The sequence below is a fragment of the Halichondria panicea genome, chromosome 1 (assembly GCF_963675165.1).
Source record: "Halichondria panicea chromosome 1, odHalPani1.1, whole genome shotgun sequence".
Taxonomy (NCBI): domain Eukaryota; kingdom Metazoa; phylum Porifera; class Demospongiae; order Suberitida; family Halichondriidae; genus Halichondria; species Halichondria panicea.
The window spans coordinates 16,256,299-16,274,851 of NC_087377.1; the positions used below are offsets into that span (position 1 = coordinate 16,256,299).

The window sequence follows — 18,553 nt, forward strand, 5'->3', positions numbered from 1 at the left end:
CTCAGTTTTAGTTTTTGACATTATATTGGTACCACAAAGCGGGTGCCATGTTTACAATTCTACTGAGAGTTTTTGCTATTTTCCTGTTTGTACAGGTAGTCAAGTCTCAAGGTTAGCTATACGTACGAACACGTGACAGTACACACGCATGCATGTGTATAGCCAGCTGTGTGTATAGGCTGTGAGCATATGTAGAAATGAGGTACGCATAGCTGCATTTGCATGTCGCAATATTTTGATTTAGCTGTATGTAGCAGTATTGTGTATAGCTCAACAATTACTGTCTGCACTGCCAAAGTACGTACTGTGGTAGTAATAATTATATAAACTGCCGCATGTAAATGAACATTATTTTGTGATTGTGAGCTTCATAGTTTAGAGAAGTTACTGATTAATGTATCAAAGTTGCAGTACCAAACGAAAGATATCTACTTTTAGATGTGTATACTATTATCTCCTTATTTCCTTACACTCTTCTTTGCAGTGCCGAGTATCATCACTCATCCGTTAAACCAAACTATTGTTGTGGGTGAGACTGTAACGTTCTTTGTAGTAGCTGAAGATGTAATGAAATATGAATGGTATTTCGGTAACGTTATCTTTCGCAATGGTAAGGACGTTCGTGGAGCCACTACTAATATTTTGACACTTACGAATGTGGTACAAGAAAATGCAGACAATTATTTCGTCAGGGTATCAAACTCAGATGGTTCAGTTGACTCTTATCCTGCTACTCTAACTGTTGTGTGTAAGTCCGCCTGTGTAGCTTCTGTTGACAGATCGATGTTTGTTGTACCTATTAGTATAGGTACAACAAACAACAGACATTGATTTGTCTAAATTAACTAAATTAGTTAAGGGCAATTACGTGACGATTGTGACTCTTGTTATAACCATTTGGAACCGGTACACCAAACAAAAGACTCGCAAATGAGAAAGCATGCACATGCATCTAGCATGCTTCCCATGCTATTTGCACCCGTTAGATAAGAATTGTACATGCATGCATACAGCGTCCGCAAATGATTAACTATATACGCATATTCGAAACCATTTGAGTATATACGTACATGTTAGTTGTGTTCAGGAGTATACATTTGAGGGTATATGAAAAACCTTGAACACGTGCAATAATTAATTATTTAGGGAGGCCATAACGTAGGATTGTCTCAACGATACAAGTGATTTTTGAAAGCTTCAATGGTGTATACTTTCTAACGGTTTGGTTTTCTATCACACACTGTTGTCACCTGTTGATTGTCAGTGATTCTGGAATGTACCGTGGCATGTGCAGCCAGAGGAGGTACAACACGCGTGCATGGTTGCGCCCACGCTCAATGTTATTGCAGAGGCAATTAGCCTAATCGAGGCACACGTGTCTCTGATGTGCAGCCACTCTTTTAAACCGTTGGTAAGCGTGCACAGTGACAATGTGATGTCACTAGTGAATTTGCCTGATTTGTTTGATTAATTGCGCTAATGATTCACAATTAATTTGTTGGCTGTCTGAAATTGTTGATTCTCATTTCGTTACTACGTGCATTAATTTGGAAAGTTTGGCAGGTTTCAAGCAAACAAGAAAGCTATTGTGTTGTAAAAGCACAATGGTTTACGGTTAATAAAGACCCTTTATAAAGTAACTGTTATACAGTAGATATAATCGTGCCTTGTTTTGTGTGTTTCAATGTAACTAACCAGCATGTACAGTCCCCTTCCGTATAAATTATACACACGTTCACGTAATTTGAAGGCATAATTATGATGTGAGAAACAAAATTTGATCTAGTCTATTGCCTGGTTACCAATTACTGATGAATGTAGATACATTTTTGGTGGGCTTACTCATCGGCCATCAACTGTACTTCAATCAATTTAACAACCAGTAGTGCAAATTAAGCAATTTTCATCACCAATACTTTGTTATCCCAACTTTCATGCACATGCATGTCCAGCGCTACTGATATATACCAGTCAGTGTATATATTACTGTTGCTTTTCACATGCAGCCAATCTCCCGATAATCACGAGTGAGCCCAGTAACCTCCTCTTAGTTGTTGAAGGGACCACTGTTCAGTTTTCTGTGACAGCTGAAGGCGTTGATTTGACTTACCAGTGGATGAATGGAGATGGAGATCTTTCTGATATGGTTGATAAGATATCGGGTGCTACCTTGGCAACCTTGATGATCATGAATGTTGCCTTGTCAGATGTCAATGGCTATTCAGTTCGAGTTAGCAACAGTGCTGGTGACGTTGATTCACTGACAGCAAATCTAATCACAAGTAAGACAGCTTTTCTTTATCGTACTGATTGACTTTTCCCTACTGCAGCCTCTAGTTACCAAGTGACCCTTAGTAACAGCTCAATACTGGAAACTATAGAAAGCAGTCAGGCTAGCATTCTTTATCAAGCAACTCTGTCGAGAATCAATGGAGAACAAATTCTGAAATTACCTGCCGTGGTCTCAGTTACACTGGTTGCCGAGGGAACACCTTCCAACACAGTTTCTGGTAATAATCAAATGTTTCCATCTGAAATTCTGTATGACGAATAATTGTAACTTTTCAGAAGAAGGTGTCGATTTCAACATTGGACCCCTCACGGTCAGGTTTGATCCGTGTGACCCTTGCACCCCAGACCACCTGCAGAGGGAGGCACAGCTGTGTGTGAAGGATGACGATGATTTGGAGTTTGAGCATGGGTTCACTCTCAGTGTTGATTTAGCGTCAACAGACCCCTCAGGGATAACTGCAGGAAACCCCCTGCAGATCACCATTACTGATGATGGTAAGTTTCATGTATCAACACATGCAACCCTGTTAGAATCGTTCTTTTTTCTCAGAGCAATCAGCTGTTGGTATAACATTCGATCAAGCTAACTACACTGTTGCTGAGGGCAGTAGCCTCACTGTGACTGGAAGACTCACTGGACTAACAGGAGAGCTGCAGAGTGACTTCTCTCTCACACTGGGTGTTGATTTTTCTGTTAATATACATACATGTAAGCCACGTACAGAAGCTTACTAATTTACAATGAAAATGATGGTTTTTGACATGCAGCTTCCCAAGATGTCACATTCAATCGTGCTGTCAATTTCATGGCCAGTGGAGCCAAAACATTTTCTCTGGATGTTGATATTAACAATGATGACGACTTTGAAGGGTTCCATTCGTTTGTGATATCTCTACCGACTGACTCTGGCTACATTAATCCTCTAGCCAGTGACACTGCCAGTACCACCGTCACCATCAGTGACTTCGATGGTGAGATATAGATTTATTGACCTCACTCTTTCATGTATTGTAGTAAAAATTGTAAAACTATATTTTTCGCCCTTATTCAGATGCCACTGTTGCGGTAGTAGCTTCCACAGAAACGGGTTTGGAGGGTACCAATCTGACTGAAACCTGTGCCATGCTCTCGGCTGCACCAGGGAACATTATGACCGATATTATAGTGAACTTCGAGTTGATTCCTGACACTGCAGGTCGGTTTTACACCCGAGTGTCATGGTAGATATATTATCCTGGTTCCTTCATGGCCATGTGATATCGTGCCTCTGATTGTAACTTTCAGTTCAATTGTAGTGTCTTCTTTTTTCACAGATACCAGTGATTATGCAGCTGTGGGTAGTCTACAGACCATGATTCCAGCTGGTTCTACAGTTGGCCTTTCGTCACGTGTCTGTGTAAATGTCAGTCTAGTCGATGACAACCTTCTCGAAGAGAATGGAGAAAGATTCTCTGTACGTTTGCAATCTGAAAATGCCGAAGTTGGTTCTTCAAATACCATCGATGTTTCTATTACTGATGATGATGGTAACTGAAAAACAATATTTCTATAGCGTGCACTTTCACTTATATATAATTTCCTTCATCCAGCTGGTGATTTTAAACTTTCTTTGGCTGCTGATGATGGAACATTAAGTTTCAATGAAGATTTGGAACAAGGCATCGATTTTCTTTTGACATTGAGCAGAATAGATGGAGAGCCTGTTCGTCTTGCTACCCAGGTTTTGTTCTCTGTATCCACAACTGGATTTCCTGCCAATGTTTCTGGTAAGTCAATCCAAAAAGCTGCCAAGCATTAATTGAACTTACATATCAGAAAATTTTATTGTAGCTACAATTCATGCATGAGTTTTGGTGATGTTGTACAATAATTCCCTTGCAGATCGAGGCATTGACTTTGAAAGCCCATCTTCCTCATTTAGTTATGTCATCTTTGGAGAGTGTGATCCGTGTTTTGGTAATTCAATGTTAGAAATTGGACAGACAGTCAATTTTGTCCAAACATTTGTTAAGGATGATGATGATTTAGAATTTGATCATGGATTCATTCTTGAAGTAGTTGGTCCACCTGATAGTATAATCCTGCCAAGTCCAGTACAGATCAACATCACTGATGACGGTATGTGTGTCAGTTATTCACTGAAGAATTTATCATTATCATTGATTTCACAGAACAATCAACAGTTGGTGTAACATTCGATCAAGCTAACTACACTGTTTCTGAGGGCAGTAGCCTCACTGTGACTGGAAGACTCACTGGACTAACAGGAGAGCTGCAAAGCAACTTCTCTCTCACACTAAGTGTTGATTTCTCTCTTGATGCATTAACAAGTAAGTCACTAAAACTGGATTTGTGTTCAATAACAATGATGGTTTACAGATACTAGTGATGTCACATTCAACCCTGCTAACTTGATCATCAATTTCGCTGCCTTTGAAAACTTAACGTTTTCTCTGACTATTGATGCTAACGATGACAATGATTTTGAAGGGCTCCACTCGTTTGTGATATCTCTACCGACTGACTCTGACTACATTAATCCTCTATTCAGTGACACTGCCAATACAACCATCACCATCAGTGACTTTGATGGTGAGATATAGACGACACATTTATTGACCTCGTAGTAATACTAAAAATTGTAACTGTCATAAAAACTATATCTTTTGCCCTTATTCAGATGCCACTGTTGTGGTAACAGCTTCTACAGAAACGGGTTTGGAGGGTACCAATCTGACTGAAACCTGTGCCATGCTCTCGGCTGCACCTGGGAATATTATGACCGATATTATAGTGAACTTTGAGTTGATTCCTGACTCTGCAGGTCAGTGTTACGCCCGAGTGTCTTGGTAGTCTTGGTTCCTTTATGGCCATGTGATAATTTACAAGTTATTGTGCCTTTTGATTGTGATTTTCAGTTCAATTGTGGTATCTTCCTCTTTCACAGACGCCAGTGACTATGCAGCTCTGGGTAGTCTACAGACCGTGATTCTAGCTGGTTCTATTGCCGGCCCTTCGTCACGTGTCTGTGTGAATGTTAGTCTAGTCGATGACGACCTTCTCGAAGAGAATGGAGAAAGATTCTCTGTACGTTTGCAATCTGAAAATGCCGAAGTCGGTTCTTCAAAGAACATCGATGTTTCTATTACTGATGATGATGGTAACTGAAAAACAATAGTATAGTGTGCACTTTCACTTACATAATTTCTCTCATCCAGCTGGTGATTTTAAACTTTCTTTGACTGCTGATGATGGAGCAGTAAGTTTCAATGAAGATTTGGAACAAGATATCGATTTTCTTTTGACACTGAGCAGAATAGATGGAGAGCCTGTTCGTCTTGCTACCCGGGTCTTGTTCTCTGTATCCACAACTGGATTTCCTGCCAATCTTTCTGGTAAGTCAATACAAAAATTTCCCAATCATTTATTAAACTCACATATATCAGCAAATTTTATTGTAGTTCGTATTCATGCATGAGTTTTGTGATGTTGTACAATGATTCCCTTGCAGATCGAGGCATTGATTTTGACAGCCCATCTTCCTCATTTAGTTATGTCATCTTTGGAGAGTGTGATCCGTGTTTTGGTGATTCAATGTTGGAAATTGGACAGACGGTTAATTTTGTTCAAACATCCGTTAAGGATGATGATGATTTAGAGTTCAATCATGGATTTTTTCTTGAAGTAGTTGGTCCACCTGATAGTATAATCCTGCCAAGTCCAGTACAGATCAACATCACTGATGACGGTACGTGTGTCAGTTATTCACTGAAGAATTTATCATTATACTGATTTTCACAGAACAATCAACAGTTGGTGTAACATTTGACCAAGCTAACTACACTGTTGCTGAGGGCAGTAGTCTTACTGTGACTGGAAGACTCACTGGACTAACAGGAGAGCTGCAAAGCAATTTCTCTCTCACACTCAGTGTTGATTTCTCTGTTGATACATTAACAGGTAAGCCACTAATGCTGGACTCTTGTACAACGATAATTATAATCATATTCTGTAGGTTCTAGTGATGTCACAATTAGTCCCTCTGATTTGATAATCAATTTTGTTGCTTTTGAAAACACAACGTTTTCTCTGATTATTGATGCTGACAACGATGATGACTTTGAAGGGTTCCACTCATTTGTGATATCTCTACCGACTGACTCTGACTACATTAATCCTCTAGCCAGTGACACTGCCAGCACCACCGTCACCATCAGTGACTTTGATGGTGAGTATAGACGACACACTTATTAACCTGACGTTCATGCAATGCATAAAAATTGCAATTGTCATATCTTTCGCCCTTATTCAGATGCCACTGTTGTGGTAACAGCTTCCACAGAAACGGGTTTGGAGGGTACCAATCTGACTGAAACCTGTGCCATGCTCTTGGCTGCACCAGGGAACATCATGACCGATATTATACTGAACTTTGAGTTGATTCCTGACACTGCAGGTCGGTGTTACACCCGTGTGTCTTGGTAGATTTATTAGTCATGTAATAATTTACGAGCTATTGTGCCTCTGATTGTAACTTTCTGTTCAATTGTAGTGTCTTCCTCTTTCACAGACACCAGTGATTATGCAGCTGTGGGTAGTCTACAGACCGTGATTCCAGCTGGTTCTACTGCCGGCCCTTCGTCACGTGTCTGTGTGAATGTTAGTCTAGTCGATGACGACCTTCTCGAAGAGAATGGAGAAGTGTTCTCTGTACGTTTGCAATCTGAAAATGCCGAAGTCGGTTCTTCAAATACCATCGATGTTTCTATTACTGATGATGATGGTAACTGAAAAACAATAAAAAGCTATTGTTGTAAAAGCACAATGGCCATGGTTTACCATTAATTAAAGACCCTTTATAAAGTAACTGTTATACAGTAGATATAATCGTACCTTGTTTTGTGTGTTAATGTAACCAGCATGTGAAAAGTTGTACAGTCCCCTTCCGTATAAATTATACACACGTTTACGTAACTTGAAGGCATAATTATGATGTGAGAATACAAAATGTGATCTAATCTATTGCCTGTTTACCAATTACTGAAGAATGTAGATACATTTTTGGTGGGCTTACTCATCGGCCATCAACTGCATACTTCAATCAATTTAACAACCATGCAGTAGTGCAAAGCAATTGTCATCACAAGTACTTTGTTATCCCATTATTTAACTTTCATGCACATGTCCAGCGTGCACTCTAAACTGCTATACCTGTCAGTGTATATATTACTGTTGCTTTTCACATGCAGCCAATCTCCCGATAATCACGAGTGAGCCCAGTGACCTCCTCTTAGTCGTTGAAGGGACCACTGTTCAGTTTTCTGTGACAGCTAAAGGCGTTGATTTGACTTACCAGTGGATGAATGGAGATGGAGATCTTTCTGATATGGTTGATCAGATATCGGGTGCTACCTTGGCAACCTTGATGATCATGAATGTTACCTTGTCAGATGTCAATGGCTATTCAGTCCGAGTTAGCAACAGTGCTGGTAACGTTGATTCGTTGACAGCAAATCTAATCACAAGTAAGACAGCTTTTCTTTATCGTACTGATTGACTTTTCCCTACTGCAGCCTCTAGTTACCAAGTGACCCTTAGTAACAGCTCAATACTGGAAACTATAGAAAGCAGTCAGGCTAGCATTCTTTATCAAGCAACTCTGTCGAGAATCAATGGAGAACAAATTCTGAAATTACCTGCCGTGGTCTCAGTTACACTGGTTGCCGAGGGAACACCTTCCAACACAGTTTCTGGTAATAATCAAATGTTTCCATCTGAAATTCTGTATGACGAATAATTGTAACTTTTCAGAAGAAGGTGTCGATTTCAACATTGGACCCCTCACGGTCAGGTTTGATCCGTGTGACCCTTGCACCCCAGACCACCTGCAGAGGGAGGCACAGCTGTGTGTGAAGGATGACGATGATTTGGAGTTTGAGCATGGGTTCACTCTCAGTGTTGATTTAGCGTCAACAGATCCCTCAGGGATAACTGCAGGAGACCCCCTGCAGATCACCATTACTGATGATGGTAAGTTTCATGTATCAACACATGCAACACTAGCTGTTAGAATCGTTATTTTTTCTCAGAGCAATCAACTGTTGGTGTAACATTCGATCAAGCTAACTACAATGTTGCTGAAGGCAGTAGCCTCACTGTGACTGGAAGACTCACTGGACTAACAGGAGAGCTGCAGAGTGACTTCTCTCTCACACTGGGTGTTGATTTTTCTGTTAATATACATACATGTAAGCCACGTACAGAAGCTTACTAATTTACAATGAAAATGATGGTTTTCGACATGCAGCTTCCCAAGATGTCACATTCAATCGTCCTGTCAATTTCCTTGCCAGTGGAGCCAAAACATTTTACTCTGGATGTTGATGCTAACAATGATGACGACTTTGAAGGGTTCCATTCGTTTGTGATATCTCTACCGACTGACTCTGACTACATTAATCCGCTAGCCAGTGACACTGCCAGTACCACTGTCACCATCAGTGACTTTGATGGTGAGATATAGATTTATTGACCTCACTGTTTCATGCAATGTAGTAAAAATTGTAAAACTATATCTTTCACCCTTATTCAGATGCCACTATTGTGGTAACAGCTTCCGCAGAAACGGGTGTGGAGCGTACCAATCTGACCGAAACCTGTGCCATGCTCTCGGCGGCACCAGGGAACATTATGACCGATATTATAGTGAACTTCGAGTTGATTCCTGACACTGCAGGTCAGTTTTACACTCGAGTGTCATAGTAGATTTATTATCCTGGTTCCTTCATGGCCATGTGTTATCGTGACTCCGATTGTAACAATTGTAGTGTCTTCCTCTTTCACAGACACCAGTGACTATGCAGCTGTGGGTAGTCTACAGACCGTGATTCCAGCTGGTTCTGCAGTCGGCCTTTCGTCACATGTCTGTGTGAATGTCAGTCTAGTCGATGACAACCTTCTCGAAGAGAATGGAGAAAGATTCTCTGTACGTTTGCAATCTGAAAATGCCGAAGTTGGTTCTTCAAATACCATCGATGTTTCTATTACTGATGATGATGGTAACTGAAAAAGAATATTTCTATAGCATGCACTTTCACTTATATAATTCCTTTCATCCAGCTGGTGATTTTCAACTTTCTTTGGCTACTGATGATGGAGCATTAAGTTTCAAAGAAGATTTGGAACAAGATATCGATTTTCTTTTGACACTGAGCAGAATAGATGGAGAGCCTGTTCGTCTTGCTACCCGGATCTTGTTCTCTGTATCCACAACTGGATTTCCTGCCAATGTTTCTGGTAAGTCAATTCAAAAATTTGTCAATCATTTATTGAACTTACATATCAGTAAATTTTATTGTAGTTCGAATTCATGCATGAGTTTTGGTGATGTTGTACAATGATTCCCTTGCAGATCGAGGCATTGATTTTGACAGCCCATCTTCCTCATTTAGTTATGTCATCTTTGGAGAGTGTGATCCGTGTTTTGGTGATTCATCAATGTTGGAAATTGGACAGACGGTCAATTTTGTTCAAACATCCGTTAAGGATGATGATGCTTTAGAATTTGATCATGGATTCATTCTTGAAGTAGTTGGTCCACCCAATAGTATAATCCCGCCAAGTCCAGTACAGATCAACATCACTGATGATGGTATGTGTGTCAGTCATTCACTGAAGAATTTATCATTATAATTATTGCATTGATCTCCACAGAACAATCGACAGTTGGTGTAACATTCGATCAAGCTAACTACACTGTTGCTGAGGGCAGTAGTCTTACTGTGACTGGAAGACTCACTGGACTAACAGGAGAGCTGCAAAGCAATTTCTCTCTCACACTAAGTGTTGATTTCTCTGTTGATACATTAACAGGTAAGCCACTAATGCTGGACTCCTGTACAACGATAATTATAATCATATTCTGTAGGTTCTAGTGATGTCACAATTAGTCCCTCTGATTTGATAATCAATTTTGTTGCTTTTGAAAACACAACGTTTTCTCTGATTATTGATGCTGACAACGATGATGACTTTGAAGGGTTCCACTCATTTGTGATATCTCTACCGACTGACTCTGACTACATTAATCCTCTAGCCAGTGACACTGCCAGCACCACCGTCACCATCAGTGACTTTGATGGTGAGTATAGACGACACACTTATTAACCTGACGTTCATGCAATGCATAAAAATTGTAATTGTCATATCTTTCGCCCTTATTCAGATGCCACTGTTGTGGTAACAGCTTCCACAGAAACGGGTTTGGAGGGTACCAATCTGACTGAAACCTGTGCCATGCTCTCGGCTGCACCAGGGAACATCATGACCGATATTATACTGAACTTTGAGTTGATTCCTGACACTGCAGGTCGGTGTTACACCCGTGTGTCTTGGTAGATTTATTAGTCATGTAATAATTTACGAGCTATTGTGCCTCTGATTGTAACTTTCTGTTCAATTGTAGTGTCTTCCTCTTTCACAGACACCAGTGATTATGCAGCTGTGGGTAGTCTACAGACCGTGATTCCAGCTGGTTCTACTGCTGGCCCTTCGTCACGTGTCTGTGTGAATGTTAGTCTAGTCGATGACGACCTTCTTGAAGAGAATGGAGAAGTGTTCTCTGTACGTTTGCAATCTGAAAATGTCGAAGTTGGTTCTTCAAATACCATCGATGTTTCTATTACTGATGATGATGGTAACTGAAAAACAATAAAAAGCTATTGTTGTAAAAGCACAATGGCCATGGTTTACCATTAATTAAAGACCCTTTATAAAGTAACTGTTATACAGTAGATATAATCGTGCCTTGTTTTGTGTGTTAATGTAACCAGCATGTGAAAAGTTGTACAGTCCCCTTCCGTATAAATTATACACACGTTTACGTAACTTGAAGGCATAATTATGATGTGAGAATACAAAATGTGATCTAATCTATTGCCTGTTTACCAATTACTGAAGAATGTAGATACATTTTTGGTGGGCTTACTCATCGGCCATCAACTGCATACTTCAATCAATTTAACAACCATGCAGTAGTGCAAAGCAATTGTCATCACCAGTACTTTGTTATCCCATTATTTAACTTTCATGCACATGTCCAGCGTGCACTCTAAACTGCTATACCTGTCAGTGTATATATTACTGTTGCTTTTCACATGCAGCCAATCTCCCGATAATCACGAGTGAGCCCAGTGACCTCCTCTTAGTCGTTGAAGGGACCACTGTTCAGTTTTCTGTGACAGCTAAAGGCGTTGATTTGACTTACCAGTGGATGAATGGAGATGGAGATCTTTCTGATATGGTTGATCAGATATCGGGTGCTACCTTGGCAACCTTGATGATCATGAATGTTACCTTGTCAGATGTCAATGGCTATTCAGTCCGAGTTAGCAACAGTGCTGGTAACGTTGATTCGTTGACAGCAAATCTAATCACAAGTAAGACAGCTTTTCTTTATCGTACTGATTGACTTTTCCCTACTGCAGCCTCTAGTTACCAAGTGACCCTTAGTAACAGCTCAATACTGGAAACTATAGAAAGCAGTCAGGCTAGCATTCTTTATCAAGCAACTCTGTCGAGAATCAATGGAGCACAAATTCTGAAATTACCTGCCGTGGTCTCAGTTACACTGGTTGCCGAGGGAACACCTTCAAACACAGTTTCTGGTAATAATCAAATGTTTCCATCTGAAATTCTGTATGACGAATAATTGTAACTTTTCAGAAGAAGGTGTCGATTTCAACATTGGACCCCTCACGGTCAGGTTTGATCCGTGTGACCCTTGCACCCCAGACCACCTGCAGAGGGAGGCACAGCTGTGTGTGAAGGATGACGATGATTTGGAGTTTGAGCATGGGTTCACTCTCAGTGTTGATTTAGCGTCAACAGATCCCTCAGGGATAACTGCAGGAGACCCCCTGCAGATCACCATTACTGATAATGGTAAGTTTCATGTATCAACACATGCAACACTAGCTGTTAGAATCGTTATTTTTTCTCAGAGCAATCAACTGTTGGTGTAACATTCGATCAAGCTAACTACACTGTTGCTGAAGGCAGTAGCCTCACTGTGACTGGAAGACTCACTGGACTAACAGGAGAACTGCAGAGTGACTTCTCTCTCACACTCGGTGTTGATTTTTCTGTTAATATACATACATGTAAGCCACGTACAGAAGCTTACTAATTTACAATGAAATGATGGTTTTCGACATGCAGCTTCCCAAGATGTCACATTCAATCGTGCTGTCAATTTCATGGCCAGTGGAGCCAAAACATTTTCTCTGGATGTTGATGCTAACAATGATGACGACTTTGAAGGGTTCCATTCGTTTGTGATATCTCTACCGACTGACTCTGACTACATTAATCCTCTAGTCAGTGACACTGCCAGTACCACCGTTACCATCAGTGACTTTGATGGTGAGATATAGATTTATTGACCTCACTGTTTCATGCAATGTAGTAAAATTTGTAAAACTATATTTTTCGCCCTTATTCAGATGCCACTGTTGTGGTAACAACTTCCGTAGAAACGGGTTTGGAGGGTACCAATCTGATCGAAACCTGTGCCATGCTCTCGGCTGCACCAGGGAACATTATGACCGATATTATAGTGAATTTCGAGTTGATTCCTGACACTGCAGGTCGGTTTTACACCCGAGTGTCATAGTAGATTATTATCCTGGTTCTTTCATGGCCATGTGATATCGTGCCTCTGATTGTAACTTTCAGTTCAATTGTAGTGTCTTCTTTTTTCACAGATACCAGTGATTATGCAGCTGTGGGTAGTCTACAGACCATGATTCCAGCTGGTTCTACAGTTGGCCTTTCGTCACGTGTCTGTGTAAATGTCAGTCTAGTCGATGACAACCTTCTCGAAGAGAATGGAGAAAGATTCTCTGTACGTTTGCAATCTGAAAATGCCGAAGTTGGTTCTTCAAATACCATCGATGTTTCTATTACTGATGATGATGGTAACTGAAAAACAATATTTCTATAGCGTGCACTTTCACTTATATAATTCCTTTCATCCAGCTGGTGATTTTCAACTTTCTTTGGCTACTGATGATGCAGCATTAAGTTTCAAGGAAGATTTGGAACAAGATATCGATTTTCTTTTGACATTGAGCAGAATAGATGGAGAGCCTGTTCGTCTTGCTACCCAGGTTTTGTTCTCTGTATCCACAACTGGATTTCCTGCCAATGTTTCTGGTAAGTCAATCCAAAAAGCTGCCAAGCATTAATTGAACTTACATATCAGAAAATTTTATTGTAGCTACAATTCATGCATGAGTTTTGGTGATGTTGTACAATAATTCCCTTGCAGATCGAGGCATTGACTTTGAAAGCCCATCTTCCTCATTTAGTTATGTCATCTTTGGAGAGTGTGATCCGTGTTTTGGTAATTCAATGTTAGAAATTGGACAGACAGTCAATTTTGTCCAAACATTTGTTAAGGATGATGATGATTTAGAATTTGATCATGGATTCATTCTTGAAGTAGTTGGTCCACCTGATAGTATAATCCTGCCAAGTCCAGTACAGATCAACATCACTGATGACGGTATGTGTGTCAGTTATTCACTGAAGAATTTATCATTATCATTGATTTCACAGAACAATCAACAGTTGGTGTAACATTCGATCAAGCTAACTACACTGTTTCTGAGGGCAGTAGCCTCACTGTGACTGGAAGACTCACTGGACTAACAGGAGAGCTGCAAAGCAACTTCTCTCTCACACTAAGTGTTGATTTCTCTCTTGATGCATTAACAAGTAAGTCACTAAAACTGGATTTGTGTTCAATAACAATGATGGTTTACAGATACTAGTGATGTCACATTCAACCCTGCTAACTTGATCATCAATTTCGCTGCCTTTGAAAACTTAACGTTTTCTCTGACTATTGATGCTAACGATGACAATGATTTTGAAGGGCTCCACTCGTTTGTGATATCTCTACCGACTGACTCTGACTACATTAATCCTCTATTCAGTGACACTGCCAATACAACCATCACCATCAGTGACTTTGATGGTGAGATATAGACGACACATTTATTGACCTCGTAGTAATACTAAAAATTGTAACTGTCATAAAAACTATATCTTTTGCCCTTATTCAGATGCCACTGTTGTGGTAACAGCTTCTACAGAAACGGGTTTGGAGGGTACCAATCTGACTGAAACCTGTGCCATGCTCTCGGCTGCACCTGGGAATATTATGACCGATATTATAGTGAACTTTGAGTTGATTCCTGACTCTGCAGGTCAGTGTTACGCCCGAGTGTCTTGGTAGTCTTGGTTCCTTTATGGCCATGTGATAATTTACAAGTTATTGTGCCTTTTGATTGTGATTTTCAGTTCAATTGTGGTATCTTCCTCTTTCACAGACGCCAGTGACTATGCAGCTCTGGGTAGTCTACAGACCGTGATTCTAGCTGGTTCTATTGCCGGCCCTTCGTCACGTGTCTGTGTGAATGTTAGTCTAGTCGATGACGACCTTCTCGAAGAGAATGGAGAAAGATTCTCTGTACGTTTGCAATCTGAAAATGCCGAAGTCGGTTCTTCAAAGAACATCGATGTTTCTATTACTGATGATGATGGTAACTGAAAAACAATAGTATAGTGTGCACTTTCACTTACATAATTTCTCTCATCCAGCTGGTGATTTTAAACTTTCTTTGACTGCTGATGATGGAGCAGTAAGTTTCAATGAAGATTTGGAACAAGATATCGATTTTCTTTTGACACTGAGCAGAATAGATGGAGAGCCTGTTCGTCTTGCTACCCGGGTCTTGTTCTCTGTATCCACAACTGGATTTCCTGCCAATCTTTCTGGTAAGTCAATACAAAAATTTCCCAATCATTTATTAAACTCACATATATCAGCAAATTTTATTGTAGTTCGTATTCATGCATGAGTTTTGTGATGTTGTACAATGATTCCCTTGCAGATCGAGGCATTGATTTTGACAGCCCATCTTCCTCATTTAGTTATGTCATCTTTGGAGAGTGTGATCCGTGTTTTGGTGATTCAATGTTGGAAATTGGACAGACGGTTAATTTTGTTCAAACATCCGTTAAGGATGATGATGATTTAGAGTTCAATCATGGATTTTTTCTTGAAGTAGTTGGTCCACCTGATAGTATAATCCTGCCAAGTCCAGTACAGATCAACATCACTGATGACGGTACGTGTGTCAGTTATTCACTGAAGAATTTATCATTATACTGATTTTCACAGAACAATCAACAGTTGGTGTAACATTTGACCAAGCTAACTACACTGTTGCTGAGGGCAGTAGTCTTACTGTGACTGGAAGACTCACTGGACTAACAGGAGAGCTGCAAAGCAATTTCTCTCTCACACTCAGTGTTGATTTCTCTGTTGATACATTAACAGGTAAGCCACTAATGCTGGACTCCTGTACAACGATAATTATAATCATATTCTGTAGGTTCTAGTGATGTCACAATTAGTCCCTCTGATTTGATAATCAATTTTGTTGCTTTTGAAAACACAACGTTTTCTCTGATTATTGATGCTGACAACGATGATGACTTTGAAGGGTTCCACTCATTTGTGATATCTCTACCGACTGACTCTGACTACATTAATCCTCTAGCCAGTGACACTGCCAGCACCACCGTCACCATCAGTGACTTTGATGGTGAGTATAGACGACACACTTATTAACCTGACGTTCATGCAATGCATAAAAATTGCAATTGTCATATCTTTCGCCCTTATTCAGATGCCACTGTTGTGGTAACAGCTTCCACAGAAACGGGTTTGGAGGGTACCAATCTGACTGAAACCTGTGCCATGCTCTTGGCTGCACCAGGGAACATCATGACCGATATTATACTGAACTTTGAGTTGATTCCTGACACTGCAGGTCGGTGTTACACCCGTGTGTCTTGGTAGATTTATTAGTCATGTAATAATTTACGAGCTATTGTGCCTCTGATTGTAACTTTCTGTTCAATTGTAGTGTCTTCCTCTTTCACAGACACCAGTGATTATGCAGCTGTGGGTAGTCTACAGACCGTGATTCCAGCTGGTTCTACTGCCGGCCCTTCGTCACGTGTCTGTGTGAATGTTAGTCTAGTCGATGACGACCTTCTCGAAGAGAATGGAGAAGTGTTCTCTGTACGTTTGCAATCTGAAAATGCCGAAGTCGGTTCTTCAAATACCATCGATGTTTCTATTACTGATGATGATGGTAACTGAAAAACAATAAAAAGCTATTGTTGTAAAAGCACAATGGCCATGGTTTACCATTAATTAAAGACCCTTTATAAAGTAACTGTTATACAGTAGATATAATCGTACCTTGTTTTGTGTGTTAATGTAACCAGCATGTGAAAAGTTGTACAGTCCCCTTCCGTATAAATTATACACACGTTTACGTAACTTGAAGGCATAATTATGATGTGAGAATACAAAATGTGATCTAATCTATTGCCTGTTTACCAATTACTGAAGAATGTAGATACATTTTTGGTGGGCTTACTCATCGGCCATCAACTGCATACTTCAATCAATTTAACAACCATGCAGTAGTGCAAAGCAATTGTCATCACAAGTACTTTGTTATCCCATTATTTAACTTTCATGCACATGTCCAGCGTGCACTCTAAACTGCTATACCTGTCAGTGTATATATTACTGTTGCTTTTCACATGCAGCCAATCTCCCGATAATCACGAGTGAGCCCAGTGACCTCCTCTTAGTCGTTGAAGGGACCACTGTTCAGTTTTCTGTGACAGCTAAAGGCGTTGATTTGACTTACCAGTGGATGAATGGAGATGGAGATCTTTCTGATATGGTTGATCAGATATCGGGTGCTACCTTGGCAACCTTGATGATCATGAATGTTACCTTGTCAGATGTCAATGGCTATTCAGTCCGAGTTAGCAACAGTGCTGGTAACGTTGATTCGTTGACAGCAAATCTAATCACAAGTAAGACAGCTTTTCTTTATCGTACTGATTGACTTTTCCCTACTGCAGCCTCTAGTTACCAAGTGACCCTTAGTAACAGCTCAATACTGGAAACTATAGAAAGCAGTCAGGCTAGCATTCTTTATCAAGCAACTCTGTCGAGAATCAATGGAGAACAAATTCTGAAATTACCTGCCGTGGTCTCAGTTACACTGGTTGCCGAGGGAACACCTTCCAACACAGTTTCTGGTAATAATCAAATGTTTCCATCTGAAATTCTGTATGACGAATAATTGTAACTTTTCAGAAGAAGGTGTCGATTTCAACATTGGACCCCTCACGGTCAGGTTTGATCCGTGTGACCCTTGCACCCCAGACCACCTGCAGAGGGAGGCACAGCTGTGTGTGAAGGATGACGATGATTTGGAGTTTGAGCATGGGTTCACTCTCAGTGTTGATTTAGCGTCAACAGATCCCTCAGGGATAACTGCAGGAGACCCCCTGCAGATCACCATTACTGATGATGGTAAGTTTCATGTATCAACACATGCAACACTAGCTGTTAGAATCGTTATTTTTTCTCAGAGCAATCAACTGTTGGTGTAACATTCGATCAAGCTAACTACAATGTTGCTGAAGGCAGTAGCCTCACTGTGACTGGAAGACTCACTGGACTAACAGGAGAGCTGCAGAGTGACTTCTCTCTCACACTGGGTGTTGATTTTTCTGTTAATATACATACATGTAAGCCACGTACAGAAGCTTACTAATTTACAATGAAAATGATGGTTTTCGACATGCAGCTTCCCAAGATGTCACATTCAATCGTCCTGTCAATTTCCTTGCCAGTGGAGCCAAAACATTTTACTCTGGATGTTGATGCTAACAATGATGACGACTTTGAAGGGTTCCATTCGTTTGTGATATCTCTACCGACTGACTCTGACTACATTAATCCGCTAGCCAGTGACACTGCCAGTACCACTGTCACCATCAGTGACTTTGATGGTGAGATATAGATTTATTGACCTCACTGTTTCATGCAATGTAGTAAAAATTGTAAAACTATATCTTTCACCCTTATTCAGATGCCACTATTGTGGTAACAGCTTCCGCAGAAACGGGTGTGGAGCGTACCAATCTGACCGAAACCTGTGCCATGCTCTCGGCGGCACCAGGGAACATTATGACCGATATTATAGTGAACTTCGAGTTGATTCCTGACACTGCAGGTCAGTTTTACACTCGAGTGTCATAGTAGATTTATTATCCTGGTTCCTTCATGGCCATGTGTTATCGTGACTCCGA

The 18,553-nt window shown here is 40.5% G+C and overlaps 3 protein-coding genes across 3 annotated transcripts in view; all 3 read left to right on the forward strand.

Moving 5' to 3' along the window:
* LOC135335483 (uncharacterized) lies at nucleotides 1-8,567 on the forward strand. Its single transcript, XM_064531036.1, has 25 exons — nucleotides 1-111; nucleotides 485-748; nucleotides 2,007-2,282; nucleotides 2,331-2,510; nucleotides 2,569-2,787; nucleotides 2,843-3,001; nucleotides 3,061-3,264; nucleotides 3,345-3,488; nucleotides 3,607-3,819; nucleotides 3,883-4,059; nucleotides 4,175-4,411; nucleotides 4,465-4,623; nucleotides 4,673-4,885; nucleotides 4,974-5,117; nucleotides 5,241-5,453; nucleotides 5,512-5,688; nucleotides 5,805-6,041; nucleotides 6,095-6,253; nucleotides 6,309-6,521; nucleotides 6,606-6,749; nucleotides 6,864-7,076; nucleotides 7,543-7,818; nucleotides 7,867-8,046; nucleotides 8,105-8,323; nucleotides 8,383-8,567. Exons 1-25 carry the CDS (start codon nucleotides 48-50, stop codon nucleotides 8,565-8,567), a joined length of 4,869 nt encoding a protein of 1,622 aa, XP_064387106.1. The 5' UTR covers nucleotides 1-47.
* On the forward strand, nucleotides 8,405-18,015 carry LOC135335576 (uncharacterized). The gene is made up of 33 exons (XM_064531146.1): nucleotides 8,405-8,541; nucleotides 8,601-8,805; nucleotides 8,886-9,029; nucleotides 9,139-9,351; nucleotides 9,413-9,589; nucleotides 9,705-9,944; nucleotides 10,007-10,165; nucleotides 10,221-10,433; nucleotides 10,518-10,661; nucleotides 10,776-10,988; nucleotides 11,455-11,730; nucleotides 11,779-11,958; nucleotides 12,017-12,235; nucleotides 12,295-12,453; nucleotides 12,512-12,715; nucleotides 12,796-12,939; nucleotides 13,057-13,269; nucleotides 13,331-13,507; nucleotides 13,623-13,859; nucleotides 13,913-14,071; nucleotides 14,121-14,333; nucleotides 14,422-14,565; nucleotides 14,689-14,901; nucleotides 14,960-15,136; nucleotides 15,253-15,489; nucleotides 15,543-15,701; nucleotides 15,757-15,969; nucleotides 16,054-16,197; nucleotides 16,312-16,524; nucleotides 16,991-17,266; nucleotides 17,315-17,494; nucleotides 17,553-17,771; nucleotides 17,831-18,015. The coding sequence occupies exons 2-33, from the start codon at nucleotides 8,610-8,612 to the stop codon at nucleotides 18,013-18,015; spliced, it is 6,240 nt and encodes a 2,079-aa protein (XP_064387216.1). The 5' UTR covers nucleotides 8,405-8,541; nucleotides 8,601-8,609.
* Nucleotides 17,853-18,553, forward strand: part of LOC135335653 (uncharacterized) — a 9,611-nt gene continuing 8,910 nt past the window's right edge. The window contains exons 1-3 of the mRNA XM_064531239.1: nucleotides 17,853-17,989; nucleotides 18,049-18,253; nucleotides 18,334-18,477. Of these exons, the coding sequence (XP_064387309.1) occupies nucleotides 18,058-18,253; nucleotides 18,334-18,477 (340 nt within the window). The 5' untranslated portion in view covers nucleotides 17,853-17,989; nucleotides 18,049-18,057. The remainder of the gene's footprint in view (nucleotides 17,990-18,048; nucleotides 18,254-18,333; nucleotides 18,478-18,553) is intronic.

Bases quoted from the DNA above. Each gene is read 5' to 3' on its own strand.
- LOC135335483 (XM_064531036.1), top strand. From the start codon at position 48: ATGTTTACAATTCTACTGAGAGTTTTTGCTATTTTCCTGTTTGTACAG. The intron at 5,118-5,240 runs GTCAGTGTTACG...CCTCTTTCACAG, and splicing joins GTTGATTCCTGACTCTGCAG to ACGCCAGTGACTATGCAGCT. The intron at 5,454-5,511 runs GTAACTGAAAAA...TCTCTCATCCAG, and splicing joins TTCTATTACTGATGATGATG to CTGGTGATTTTAAACTTTCT.
- LOC135335576 (XM_064531146.1), top strand. From the start codon at position 8,610: ATGTCACATTCAATCGTCCTGTCAATTTCCTTGCCAGTGGAGCCAAAA. The intron at 12,236-12,294 runs GTAAGTTTCATG...ATTTTTTCTCAG, and splicing joins GATCACCATTACTGATAATG to AGCAATCAACTGTTGGTGTA. The intron at 14,566-14,688 runs GTCAGTGTTACG...CCTCTTTCACAG, and splicing joins GTTGATTCCTGACTCTGCAG to ACGCCAGTGACTATGCAGCT.